Source organism: Heteronotia binoei, chromosome 15 (assembly GCF_032191835.1).
Source record: "Heteronotia binoei isolate CCM8104 ecotype False Entrance Well chromosome 15, APGP_CSIRO_Hbin_v1, whole genome shotgun sequence".
Taxonomy (NCBI): domain Eukaryota; kingdom Metazoa; phylum Chordata; class Lepidosauria; order Squamata; family Gekkonidae; genus Heteronotia; species Heteronotia binoei.
In genome coordinates, this window is record NC_083237.1 from 26758621 (window position 1) to 26772918 (window position 14298).

General features: G+C 49.9%; 1 protein-coding gene across 7 annotated transcripts in view; it reads right to left on the reverse strand.

Moving 5' to 3' along the window:
- BRSK1 (BR serine/threonine kinase 1) overlaps positions 1 to 14298 on the reverse strand; it is a 45793-nt gene that overhangs the window by 1126 nt on the left and 30369 nt on the right. For 3 of the 7 annotated variants that reach the window (XM_060256092.1, XM_060256086.1, XM_060256090.1), the window contains 9 exons: positions 13982 to 14146; positions 11624 to 11721; positions 10421 to 10571; positions 9674 to 9734; positions 7096 to 7519; positions 4791 to 4839; positions 4207 to 4330; positions 3818 to 3998; positions 1186 to 1323 (listed from right to left, as the gene is read on the reverse strand). In XM_060256092.1, the coding sequence (XP_060112075.1) occupies positions 1186 to 1323; positions 3818 to 3998; positions 4207 to 4330; positions 4791 to 4839; positions 7096 to 7519; positions 9674 to 9734; positions 10421 to 10571; positions 11624 to 11721; positions 13982 to 14146 (1391 nt within the window). Of the gene's footprint in view, positions 1 to 1185; positions 1324 to 3817; positions 3999 to 4206; positions 4331 to 4790; positions 4840 to 7095; positions 7520 to 7851; positions 7933 to 9673; positions 9735 to 10420; positions 10572 to 11623; positions 11722 to 13981; positions 14147 to 14298 lie in introns of all 7 variants that reach the window. The other 4 variants (XM_060256088.1, XM_060256087.1, XM_060256091.1 and 1 more) reach the window with 4 other exon arrangements.

Below are 14298 nucleotides of genomic sequence, written 5' to 3' on the forward strand. Positions count from 1 at the left end.
TTAAGAATGATAACATAATTTAAATGACCAAGTTAAGATTCTTAATTTAGATTAACTACAATAATAGTAACATCTTTAAGAGATACTGTTATGATCATTTTTTTCCTTTCTTCTTCAGAATAATGATAGAAATATTCCTCTTATATTTAGTAATTCAGCATACAATAAAACTTTTAAAAATTATAATTACAGTGGGCTTAAAAAGTTTTGCTTTTTTAAAATTAGTGTGGTTATGTTTATGGTTATGGCCAATAAAGTCATACCACTGAAGGAAGAAAGGAAGATAATGTTAACAGTCCAAGAAAACAGCAACAGTTGTATGCACAAAGGGGCCACCAAGTCACAGCTGACGTATGACAACACAGTAGGATTTTCAAGGCAAGAGATGAACAGAGATGGTTTCCCATCGCTGGCCTCTGCACAGCAACCCTGGACTTCCTTGCTGGTCTCCCACCCAAGTACTAGCCAGGGCTGACCTTGCTTAGCTTCCAAAATCTGATAAGATCAGGTTAGCTGGGCTACCCAGGTCAGGCCTTTAAAAAACAAACGGACACAAGATGACCTCTTTCTGATCAGTTTTTGCTATAGTTGGAGCTGCTCAAACCATACTTGAAATCAACACGTCAAAGAGAAACTGAAATATTCAACACTTTAAACATTAAATTCACAAAGAACCCAATAGCATGCTGAGATCTGGAAGTGCTCCAAAGCAGTGACTCCTTCAGGAAAGACCAAAATCGAGCGTCCATGGTCACAGAATCATAGAGTTAGAAGGGACCTCCAAGGTCATCGAGTCCAACCCTCTGCACAATGCAGGAAACTCACAAATACCTCCCCCTAAATTCACAGGATCTTCACTGCTGTCAGATGCCCATCTAGGAGTGGTAGCATACCAATGAATTCCAGTTGCTGGAAGGAGTGGTAGCATACCAATGAATTCCAGTTGCTGAGGTCAAACAATAGCAGGAGGGCTATTGCCTTCATGCCCTGCTTATGGGCTTCCTAAGGGCTCCAGTGGGCCACTGTGAGACCGCAAGGTAATGGAGGAGGTGGATCTTTGGTCTGATCCAGCAAGGCTCTACTTTCTTACAAGCTGGTATGATGCCAACATTAGGCAGGTGCGTGAAATGTCAAGCAAACAATGCAAGTGTCTCTTAGAATATTGACTGCAGCTAGGGACATTACCTAGCAAACTGTTGGTACCCAGTCCGAGTACGGATCCCGAACACCCACCTGCGAGGGCTTGCACGGAAGGCTGGTCGTGTGTGCTGAGCAATTGCGCCTGGATTGTTTCCACAACTCGCTTAAACCGGCGGCTGGGACCTGTGGAGGCAGACAAGGGCTTTTAGATCGGGAGGGGAATTCTCTTGAGAGAGTCCCAGACCCTGGGGCAAAAGACACTACTGAAAGGGGTTTATGGTGAGAAGCTGCAAATCAAACATGTCTCATAAAAAGGGATCTGTGGATTCCAAAGTGAGGCTGGTGCCAAAGCTCTGTATTTTCCACGTTCTTTGAGATTCCAGGTCTGGATTACCCTGTAGCAGCAACCATTTGGGGCTGTTTGGATATGGATCACCAGATGAAATGGTCCTCCTGCCTTTTCATATTCAAGGTATATGCCTTATTGTCTCATGTTAGTTGAGTAAAATGTGATCTTCCCCACAAGAGAGCAAGGACTGAATCACTCCTTGCGGGCATATCTACACAGCAGACTTAGTGTAATATATTCCTGCTGCCCACCTAAATCTGGGAACTACAGTCCTCTTAGGAGAGCCAGTGTGGTTAGAGTGTAGGATCCCCATGCTGCCACAGAAACTTGCTGGGTACCCTTGCAACATGCTCCTTCAGCTCAGTCTACCTCACAGGTTGTGTCAGGAGAAAATGAAAGCCGAGAAAAAGATTCTGCAAACCAGGCGTTTTTTGGTAGAAAAGCCTAGCAGGAACTCATTTGCATATTAGGCGACACACCCCAACATCACTGGAAGTGATGTCACCAGGGGTGGAATTCTACCAGGAGCTCCTTTGCATATTAGGCCACACACCCCTGATGTAGCCAATCCTCCAAGAGCTTACAACGGGTGGCCAACGGTAGCTTTCCGGATGTTTTTTGCCTACAACTCCCATCACCCCCAACCATTGGCCATGCTGGCTGGGGCTGATGGGAGTTGTAGGCAAAAAACATCTGGAGAGCTACCGTTGGCCATCCCTGGCTTACAAAAAAGAGCCTTGTAAGCTCCTGGAGGATCTGCTACATCAGGGGTGTGTGGCTTAATATGTAAAGGAGCTCCTGCTAGAATTCCACCCCTGATCCAGTAGGTTACTTTCTGCATACTGACACAGAACAGTACAGTGCCATCAGCTGCATTTCATGGATGTGTTCTCACACAGCCCCCCCCCCCCCCAACACAGCAGGAGAGAGAGCCACACGCAGTGGGCATCAGCAGGCCCAGCTTTTCCAGGAAGGGGGCACTCATGGGCAGCTCCTCATCTCTCACTCTCTTCACAAGCCCATTGGAGGCTGGAGGTGGCAGAGAGGATGGAGTTGCCTAGTGCCTTCCCTCTGCCTGAGACCTTTTTTAAGCTGGAACCCTGGCCAATCCAGCCGGAACTGCATTCCTGTGTGTTCCTGCTAAAAAAAAAAGTCCTGTTGCAAACTAATTTGAGTCTGCATTGGGGAGAAAAACAGGGCATAAATATCTAGAGAAATAAATAGGCAATGTTGGAGAGTCTCTGCAGTCTCATCAAACCATGAATTCCCAAGATCCTTTGTGTGAAGCCCTAACAGTTAGTGTGACAAAAGTTTGTAGTGCCTGAATATACCTTGGATATATCTAAATTTGCTGTATATCCTCCTGCCATTCATATACAGCTTTGTGATCAGTCAGGAACAGTCTTAGCCAATGGACATGGGGACAGCTGCTGCAGGCCCTGTGCTGGTGGGGGCCTCAGCACAATCCATAGCCTTACCTCATGAAGGAGAGGGGAAAGAAGAAAAGCAGGCTCTTGCCATCTGCTTGCAACCACTCCCATCTGGGGCTTGGGCACAAGGGGCAGCCAGCTTCCAGCAGCAGCTCCTGCCCACTTTGCACAGCCCCGATAGGAGACCGGCACTTATTCTAGGGCCCCATCCTGGAGTTGTGCCCAGGGCTCCAGAAGCACTAAGACTGTCCCTGGGAACAGGTCTCTAAAATCCATCAGCATCACACTTCAGCCTTTGGGAACAGAACAATAAGTGATGGCACTGGTGGGGGGGTCGGTAAACAACAGGGCAGGCCCCAGCCTACTGCCTGGGATGATCCCACACGTTCCCCAGCGAGCACTGAGATCGGGAACTCAAAATCTGGTTGTCCCCGGGCCAAAAGAAGCCCGTTTGAAAGCTACAAGGGACAGGGCCTTCTCCATAATGGCTCCATCTTGGTGGAACCAGCTGCCGGAAGAGGTAAGGGCCCTGCGGGACCTTACCCAATTCCGCAGGGCCTGTAAGACAGCCCTCTTCCGGCTGGCCCACAACTGACTGGCACTGAGTACTGAACACTGAACACCGAATTTGAATTGAGCGTAACTTAAGACCGCTGAATGATTTTAATGTTTTATGTATGTAACAAATGATTAGATTTTTAACTATACATTATGTAATGTTAATTTTAATGCTTAATTTTATATTTTATGTTAGTTTTACATGTTGTAAGCCGCCCTGAGCCACCTAGTGGGAAGGGCGGGATATAAATCTCAGATAGATAGATAGATAGATAGATAGATAGATAGATAGATAGATAGATAGATAGATAGATAGATAGCATTATTCCAGGGCACCAACCTGAGATGAGAGTGAAGGTGACTGAGTAGATCCCACTGTCTTTGTGTGCCTCCCCACCCTCGGAGTAGCTGATGTCCACTTGGAACTTGACGGGTTTCTGGAAGACCGAGGGGCCGCCTGATGACTTGTATTCGGCCCGGAAGCTTGTTTGAGACACAACACTGTGACTCAGGCTGGGAATCTGTGGAGATGATCGAAGGGGCATGTCAACTCGTGAGATGGAGATTATCCCCTCCCACTGTCCTCCCCAAAATTCTGACACGGTCCAAACTCTGGCTTCCTCAGCTCCCCACTGGCCTCTTCCTTCTCACCATCCCAGTTCCATTTTCTGTCTTTTTCCCTGCCCTACCCCAAAGTCACACTCTTCTTCCCTGACCCTCGACACTCACTGAGAGGAAAGCATGAACAATATCAGCTTTGATAGAGCTTAGGGGCTTGTCTTTGATGACCACAAAAATTTGCTCCTCTTTGTCTAGGTTGATAAAATTCCCAAACCAGGATTTCTTGGCTAGTCTGAAAGAGAAAAGCAGAACAGGGAGGGGGGGGCAGGCTGAGTTGGTTCTGCAAAGAAACATGGCCCAGAGAACTGGCAGTTGCATCAGGTTGTCAATGATGTTGCAAGAACTAGCCAATAGATGCCTATGGCCCCCATAAAATCACATTTCACACACTGCTCACTATTGCTAGTGAGCCAGAAGCAAGATATTTAGAATCCAGTATCTGTGCATTCAGCATGACATACAATTTAATTTAATTTTAATGTAATTTTTAGATTTATATTCCACCCTATCCCGCAAGCAGGCTCAGGGTGGCTTACAACAATACAACAACGGAGTTAAAATAATATCATAAAAACAGATATTATGAAACAGGAGCAGCACAGTAAACAATTACCACCTAGAAAAGTGTTTGGATAAGGGAAAGGGCCTGAATTCCCCCAGATTCCATACCATCACTGTCTTCTGATACTCACTCAGGGGACGACTCTGGAGTCAGACTGGACATTTCCTCTGGTGTGGGAACTGTAGAGCAAGAAGCATTAAGACATTCAACAAGAATGAACAGGGCCTGTTTTCCCCCCAACACAGCACAGCCCTTCAAAGCAATGGCTGCTCTCCCCACCCCCCAACTGGGGAGCATCTGTCTGGACACAATGGGAAACAGAGCTGGGCTTGGACTGAACAATCCCATCAGGGCTTGCTCTGTTATTCCAAGGCAGTTGTAAGTAGGGTTATTCATCTCTATAAGCAGAGAGCTGCATGCTACCGAGATGTTTCTGAACTCTCCCCCCCTTGGGGAGGAACATCTTCTCTTGTACATCCCTCTTCATAATGCCCCTGTATAAATCAATAGTGCGGCCTCATTTGGAGTACTGTGTACAATTCTGGTTGCCGCACCTAAAAAAAGATATTATAGCATTGGAAAAAGTCCAGAAAAGGGCAACTAGAATGATTAAAGGGTTGTTGGAACACTTTCCCTATGAAGAAAGGTTAAAATGCTTGGGGCTCTTTAGCTTGGAGAAACGTCGACTGAGGGGTGACATGATAGAGTAGCGGTGGCCAACGGTAGCTCTCCAGATGTTTTTTGCCTACAACTCCCATCAGCCCCAGACAGCATGGCCAATGGCCATGGAGGGACGGTGGGAGGGACGGTGGCTCAGTGGTAGAGCATCTGCTTGGTAAGCAGAAGGTCCCAGGTTTAATCCCTGGCATCTCCAACTGAAAAGGACTCAGGCAAGTAGGCATGAAAAACCTCAGCTTGAGACCCTGGAGAGCGGCTGCCAGTCTGAGTAGACAACACTGACTTTGATGGACCGAGTGTCTGATTCAGTATAAGGCAGCTTCATATGTTCATATGGCTGATGGGAGTTGTAGGCAAAAAACATCTGGAGAGCTACTGTTGGCCACCCCTGTAGATAGAGGTTTACAAGATTGTGCATGGGATAGAGAAAGTAGAGAAAGAAGTACTTTTCTCTCTTTCTCACAATATGAGAACACGCGGACACTTCATGCTGAGCAGTCGGATTAGAACTGATAAAAGGAAGTCCTTCTTCACCCAAAGGGTGATTAATACGTGGAATTCACTGCCACAGGAGGTGGTGGCGGCTAAAAGCACAGACAGCTTCAAGAGGGGGGAATGGATAAGCATATAGAGCAGAGGTCCATCAGTGCCTATTAGCCACAGCATATTGTTGGAACTCTCTGGGGCAGTGATGCTCTGTATTCTTGGTGCTTGTGGGGGGGGGCACAGTGGCAGGGCTTCTAGTGTCCTGGACCCACTGGTGGACCTCCTGATGGCACTTGATTTTTTTGACCACTGTGTGACACAGAGTACTGGACTGGATGGGCCATTGTCCTGATCCAACATGGCTTCTCTTATGTTCTTATGTTCTTGCACAGACAGTTGGCCAGGATTCCCCAGTCCTCCTGTGACAATCCCTGCACTCGTCACCCACGGGTGTCACACACAATGCTCTTCCCTAATGTTTTCACACCGTCACTCACCAGCATCAATCCACACATCCCACATCATTCACTCATAACCTTTAAACATCTTTTATAGCACTGTCATCAAAGTTCTCCTTCACACAACCTGAGTTTCAGAATGCCAGGGGCACAAGGTGAACGTTCACTCACACAACCCTTCATTGTTTCCTCTGCCACAACTTCATCCATGGCTTCCTCTTTTGCAGTGAACTACAGCTGGCAATCACACCTAAGCTGACAGACATGGATTGGCATTTGATTTACAAGCTGGAAAATCCCAAACTGAGAGCAATGTGCCGTTTCCACATAACTCTGCTTTCCCACTAGGAAGTTGCTAATTGGTTTTCCACAGGCAAGGAGAGGAAGGGGAACGGCTCCTCGCACTCGTCATCTCCTTGATCATCCACAGTCAATGGTACACAATTCTATGGCAGCATCTCTCTTCCTGAATACCCCATCCCAGACATAATTAGCAGCCAGGGACTGTCCGGCACCCTAGGCAAGGCTAACTTCTGGCGCCCCTCCCCGCACTGATAACGTCACCAAGTCATATGGGGGGCACCCAATATGGTGCCCCCAGAAGACCAGCACCCTAGGCAATTGCCTAGTTTGCCTAGTGGCAGGGCTGGCCCTGTTAGCAAGCCATCATCATCATCTTCTCCAATAAGAGTTCTTGAGAGGCTCACTTAACACAACTGGCAACACTACTGAGTCGACCAGCACAACCCATCTAACCCATCCCTGGCCAATTTCCACCCCACCCTCAGCAGAGAGTGATAATTATACACTCACCTTGCAGTTTCCGGCGGTGGAAGCGTGGGGAGCCAAGGAAGCTGTTCTTGATGGAGTTCAGGCGGGTTTTCCACGCCACGCCGGCCACGCCAGGGCTGCTCGGTGGCGTCCCACCAGGAGTGCCGGTGGGACTCTCTTTGGGCGTGTGTACGGGGGTGCCGAGCGGAGTGGGGAGGGGGCTTCCCCGAGGGGAGGGGTGGGGGGTGACCTGCAGCACAGATTTGGGTGGGGGTTTAGTAGAAGGGAAAAAGCAACGGGGAGAGGAGGGTGGGTGAGGAGGCGGGGAGCTGGGGGGCAGGGGGAAAGGGGCGGAGCATCGGCTCTGCAGGGCCCGTTCCCCTGCCGGGCTGCCCTTGGCTGGGAGTGTCTGGGTCTTTGCAGGGGCAGGGGGAGGCGATGGGAGGGAAAAGCTGAAGATGGGGCTCTGGGTGTGGGGAGAAGTGGGGGGGAGAGAGGTGAGGAAGGGGAGAGCCGTGAGATGGGGGTGAGTAATGGCAGGTGGCATTCCCACACTCTGCTCCCAAAGCGAGTCTTGCTCCACGGTCCCTAACTCAGGTATCCTTGACATTTTCCACTGTCCCATGCTCCTCAGGGAGGGCCCAGCTTGATCTATCGGGAGGCTCTACATGGAGGGACCAGCCTCTTTGCGTGCAAAGCAGACAGCATGGGGGAGGGGTATTTTTTTAAAAAAAACAGACCAAAAACTGAGCGCACGGGTGAGGGGAGGGAAACCCTGCCCCCTCCCCCCTGCCTTACCTCACTGTACTCTGTTGCTTGAAGCATTTTTCTTCCAGCGTGGCTCACTTCCGGTATCGGAGTCAGGCGTGGAGAAAAACGCTTCAAACAACGGAGCACAGTCGGGTCAGGCAAGGGAGATGGCAGCCTTCTGCTCCCCTCACCCGCATGCTCTAGTTTGGATTTTTAAAAAAAGGATTTCCCCAACCTCCACTTTCCATGTGAAGATGACAGCACAGGAATACTTAAGGTGTGGGCACAGCTACCTGGGGTCTCACTGGACTCTAAGACTCGAGGCTCTGCTTCTCACGGGCTGCGCTGTGGCAAACCTAACACCCCCTTGACACAACCAGGAACAAGCCCCTCTGAGAAAATAAACCAGCTGTGTTCTTGAGGTATCCACATATGCCATTGCTTATACTTTCTGACAGGAAGGCAAGCTACCCTTGGACTCAAAGCCTGAGCCTGTTCTTTGGGAATCCATTTTTCTTGACAAAACTAACTAAATAAAGCCAGACGGGGTTAAAAAGGAGAGGCTGTCTTCTCTAAGGGTTTCGACTCCCTCACTCACCCCCGTGTCTTTTAACAACTTTGTGGAAGGTAGTAATTTAGTCACTGAAGCTGTGCTTGCTTCATTTAAATGATACATAAGAGAGAAAAAGTTGCCCCCCTCTGTCTCCTAAGAGTAGAATTCAGAAGCCTCCAAAGAAGTTGACAGGCAGTAAATTCGGGACAGACAAAAGGAAATCTTTCTTTACTCAATGAGTAATTAAATTGTGGGATTCACTGCCAGCGGATGGAGTGATGGCAACAAGCAGCTTTTTGGAGAACACCATCCTTCAGGGGCACAGCCTTCGCTGGCCTGGTGTCAGCAGAGAAAGCTGCACCACTTGAATCATTTCTGCCTGTCACGCAGCCACCTGCTACATTAACCTTCAGTACGGTCTAGCACCGTGTCTGAGAGTCAGTGATCCACACTGGAAGGTGTGCACACCCCAGTTTGAATCTCACCTCTGTAGATAGCCACAAGCTATTCTCCACTGCAGCCCACCCATCTGCAATATGGAGGTGAGAATGAAGCCCTGCTTTACAGGGTTTATGATTTTCCCCTGCCTACAACCAGCCAGATCTCACGACAGGCCTGCCCACACTCTCAAGACACTCTGCTCTGACTCCCTAGAGCTTGTCCCCACAGAATGTCTGGCCCTGTCCCTGTCCTCCAGCCTGACCCTCCACAATCCAGACATTTTCTTGGCTTTTCCTCAGGGCTTTTTTTGTAGCAGGAACTCCTTTGCATATTAGGCCACAAACCCCTGATGCAGCCAATCCCGCAAGAGCTTACAGTAGGCCCTGCAAGAAGAGCCCTGTAAGCTATCAGAGGACTGGTTATATCAGTATGCAAAGGAGTTCCTGCTACAAAAAAAGCCCTGCTTTTCCTCAACAATGCTGCATACCCCTCTCACATGGTTCACTGACAAAGCCTGAAAGCTACTCAGCCAGTGGAAATTCAACAGGTCCAGCTTTCTCTAGCATGAATGCAATGGGATATGTGTCTGCATGTGAGCTGCATCTGGTGAAGTTCTATCTGTCAGTTGTGAAATGCCACATTCAGTGTCACCCCACCTCCCTCCCAGCAACCTGAACTAAGTGCAAGATGGGATGTGAATGAGGGTCCTGAGGCTGTGGATTGGTTTCCTGACTCCCACCCCCTCAAGACCCAACCCCTTCCCTCTCCGTCGGTGCCCTCCCACAGCCACCTCAAACTGCTCCCCCGCATCATCTGCCCCAGTGGTTCACCATACCTCCCCCACCCCACAGTCTCTTTTGAAACCCTTCTACTCACCCTGGGGCTACTGAGGGGGCTAGAGGACAAGCCAGTGGAGGCACCACTCACAGATCGAGACCTGTTTGTGAGGAAGAAGAGGCAGATATGGGGGAGGGAGGGGGGGAAGATGAGATACACAGAAATGCAGTTCTTAGAATTATCAACAGGGGGCAGCAAAGACTTGGGCATATCTACATCTTTCCGACTCTGGGGTGAAGTCGCATCACAGCATTTTCACGGCAGACTTTTTAATGGGGTGGTTTGCTTCTGCCTTCCCCAGTCATCTACACTTTCCTCCCAGCAAGCTGGGCACTCATTTTACCGACCTCGGAAGGATGGAAGGCTGAGTCAACCTTGAGCCAGCTACCTGAATCCAGCTTCCACCGAGATCGAACTTTCATGAGCAGAGAGCTTGGACTGCAGTACTGAAGTTTTACCACTCTGCGCCACGGGGCTCATCTAACTATATCTATAGGCAGGAACACACAGGAATGAAGTTCTGCCTGAGAGGGGGTGTGGCCTAATATGCAAACGAGTTCCTGCTGGGCCTCTTCTACCCAAAAAAAGGCCTTTCTATAAGTACAGTATACATGGGTCGCAGCAAAGTAAATGTACATTGCAGGGCAAGCAAGTATTAAAATATTTGCAACTTCCACCTCCTTCTAGTAGTACGGGAAAGCCTACTGGAAAACCTACAATGCTTCCTAAAGCCAGACTGCAACAGCGTCTCTCTTCTGCTAGATACATATATTTATGGGCACTCACCTCTGGCTATGTTGTGCCATCTCTATGGCCCGTCGGGCCGGGACTGGGGAACCACCATCTGTGACACTCAGAACTTCCATGGACTTCCGTTCCGGCCGGCGCTTCCCATGTCGGTTCAGCATGGGTGAGTCGACTCGCTTTCGAGGGGGGTCTGAAACAAATCGGGGAGAAGAGACAGATTGCGGTTATCTTTTGGGTAAGGCATAGGAGCTGCCAATTACATGGGGATTTCTTAGTATTCGGGGCAAGACAGCAAAGCACTACAATGTCCTGGTTAAACTCTGCACCTGCCAGCACTGTTTTGACCTGTCTATCTGCGGGACTGCCTTTCTCCGTATATTCCCCAGAGAGCACTGCGTTCAGGGACGAAAAATCTACTGTCCATCCCGGGACCAAAAGAAGCCAGGTTGTGTATGACACGAACTAGGGCTTTCTCGGTGGCAGCGCCAGAACTCTGGAATGCTCTCCCGGAGGCCATAAGGGCCCTGCAGGATCTGCCTATGTTCCGGAGGGCCTGTAAGACCGAATTGTTTCAACAGGCCTTCGATATCTAACTGAGAGAGAGCTGCCACTGGACATCATATAGAGCACCAAGTAGAGTACTGGTAGTCACAACCGAATTTTCAGAACCGCCTATATTGTACTGTATTAACCCAGCACCATAAAATGGTTTTAAATAATTTAAATATGTAATTATGCTTTATATGTTTTATTGGTTTAATGGTAGTAATGTGATGTTGTGAGCCACCCTGAGTCCGCTTGCGGAGAGGACGGGATATAAGTTTAATGTAATAAATAAATAATAAATAAATTTGATGGGGCAGGGTTGAGTGGGGGAAAGGAAGAATTTAGAGGTGGTGTGAACAGTGCGATGACTTGGTGAAGCATGGCTTTTGGGGTGCCTCCTTGATTGCAAGTAGGGCTAGTGAAATGTATGGGAAGGGGTGTGCATTGGTCTTGCTGTCTTCCCCTCACATCCAGATGGAAGTCTCAATGTGAGATATGGAGGAAGGAAGAGAACGACAATTGTCTAGCAATCCAGCAAAAAATCCCTGGGTCACAGCTCCAGGACATTCTGGAAGGTTCTTTTGGCCCTTCAGCAGAATCCTGTCCCTGGAACCTTTCTGGAAGGTACTAGAAACTAGTGAGCCATGCCCTCCCTCCCCTAAATGTGTGTTGGGAAAGGGCCCCCTAATGTCTCACCAACATCGTTGCGTGGAGGCAGATCTTCATCCTCGCAGCTGGGGTATCTCTCCTTGCGGTCCAAGAGCAGATAATAAATCATTTTTTCCTGGTTTTCCCTGAGGTAGAGAGGGAGAAAATTGGGGGAGTGGACTCAGGGTGAGGAGGACCTCTCTGGATTTAGAATGGAAGTAACAGATTTCCCCCGCTCTGCGCTCTTTACACTTTTCTCCCCTCTTCCCATCTGTAACTATTTCGCTCACCTTGCTTTCAGCCACACCTCCCCCTGCTCCCTCCTTTTAGAGTGAATCAACAATAGAAACCTGCAGGGGTTTTGACCTAGAGTAACCATTTCAACTTTCAGACCTGTTAAGAATCTAACAGTTAGACTGGCAGACAAGGACTAGGTTTCACCCTGGCCTAGATGGCCAAGGCTAGCCTGACAGTTAGAGGAGTTCCTCAGTGGATCAGGCTTCCTCGGGAGGTGGTAGGGTGTCCTTCCCTGGAGGTTTTTAAACAGAGGCTAGATGGCCATCTGACAGCAATGTGGATCCTGTGAATTTCCTGCATTGTGCAGGGGGTTGGACTAGATGACTTCGGGGGTCCCTTCCAACTCTATGATTCTATGATCTTGTCAGATCTTGGAAGCTAAGCAGGGTTGGGAGAACACAAGGACATCCAGGGTTGCTATGCAGACTAGGCAATGGTAGACCATCTCTGTTGGTCTCTTGTTTTGAAAACCCTACGGCAGGGGTGGCCAAACTTGCTTAATGTAAGAGTCACAGAGAAAAAACATCAGATGGTTGAGAGCCACAAGACATGAACATCGGATGTTGGAGGGGAGGGGGGGAGGGAGGGAGGGAGGGAGGGAGGGAGGGAGGGAGGGAGGAAGGAAGGAAGGAAGGAAGGAAGGAAGGAAGGAAGGAAGGAAGGAAGGAAGGAAGGAAGGAAGGAGAGCAGCTATCGCTGCTGGGGCAAGAAGTTGTGATAGCCAAGGGTACTGGGAATCTCCACAGCCGGCATGCAGCACAGAATGTTGCCTCTGAGCCATTACAGAAACATCTCACAGACTACAGTCTGCTAGGAATTTCTCCTCCTGAAATAGATGGGGGAGGGAAAGGTAAAAAGAAAGCAACTTTAACTTTAAATGCATTCTCCAAGTCACCAGCTAGTTAGGCTTGGAGAAGTGATTTAAAGAAACAAATGCATTCTCCAAGCTGCCCAACGGAGCAGTGGGAGCACAATATGTGTGAAAGAGCCACATGTGGCTCCCAGGCCACACTTGGCCACCCCTGCCCTAAGGGAGTTGCCATAAGTCTGCAGTGACTCGATGTCATGAATGGGAGACCACCAAGGACATCAAGGGCTGCTCTGCAGAGGCAGGTAATGACAAATTCCCCTTTGTTGACTTCTTGCCTTGGGAACTTTATGGGGCTGCCATAAGCCTGCTATGACTTGACAGCACTTTTCCCCATCAGCTGAATCAATGCTAAGACTTGTTGTTTTGTACTGAGACTTCTCTCCCAGAACCACCTCAGCTTTCTCGCATAATTCCATTTCCCAGGTTTCCCTAGTCCATGATAACAAGTGTGATAGCATCAGGGGCAGCCTGACGCCCCATGGCACCCTAGGCAGACTCACTGCCTGGTGCCCTACAAGAGCCCCCCCTCCCCCCCGCCTCCTCCCTTCCCCACCGCGCCTCCTCCCTCCCTTTGGACCCTTTCCCATCCCAGCATGTCAATTTCAATGCCGGAACTGGCTCTAGTGCTGCATTCTGGATCGCTAAAGCTCCCCTCCCCCGGCCGAACACACCAGTCGCAGTTAAAACCGCGCTGTGGGGCCAGGCTGTGCTCACCGTCTGTCCCTCAGGAACAGTGTCCTGAAAGAGTGACCCCCCGCTGAACTCCTCCCCTCCCATCCAGGATGTGGGGAGGGAAGGAGTCAGCTGTAGCGGGGGTCGCCCTTTCAGGACCGCGACTGGAGTGTTTGGCCGGGGAGGGGGGGGCTGTAGAGAGCTGGAATGCGGCGCTAGAGCCGGTTCCGACGTTGAAATTGACACACCGGGGTGGGAAAGGGTTCGAAGGAAGGAGGAGGTGACGCAGGGGGGAGGCGTGGTGGGGAGGCGCAAGGGGGAAGGAATGGCGGGGTGGGCGGCGGCAGTAGCGGTGGAGGGCAAAAGGCAAACTAGGTGTTTGCCTGGGGCACTGGGAGGGGGTGGGGAGCCCAATTTTGCGCCCCCACCCTCCCGGTGCCCTAGGCAGCCGCCTAGTTTGCTTAGCGGGAGGGCTGGTCCTGGTTAGCATACTGCATCCCCAGCATGTAATGTGCAAAACTTAAGGCAGACTCTCATCCCCACTCCCATACACCCTAAATTTTCACCCCTCGTTCTGCAGCTCCTGCTTCAGCTTGTTCTTGTCGCGGAAACAGCCCAGAGAGTGCATGCTCTCCAGCACGTCAGGATCCAACTCGCTGACCGACTGGATCCGCCGGATCGCCACCTTTCGAGGAATTGGCTGCTCTGGCTCCGGTTCATTCTTGCCTCCTCTGGGAAAGATGGACAAAAATGAGTTAAAAGGAGAGCAGCTACCGCTGCTGGGCCAAGGAGTTGTGATAGCCAAGGGCACTGGGAATCTCCATGGCCAGCATGCAGCACAGAATGTCAGCTCTGAGCCATTACATAAACACCTCACAGACCA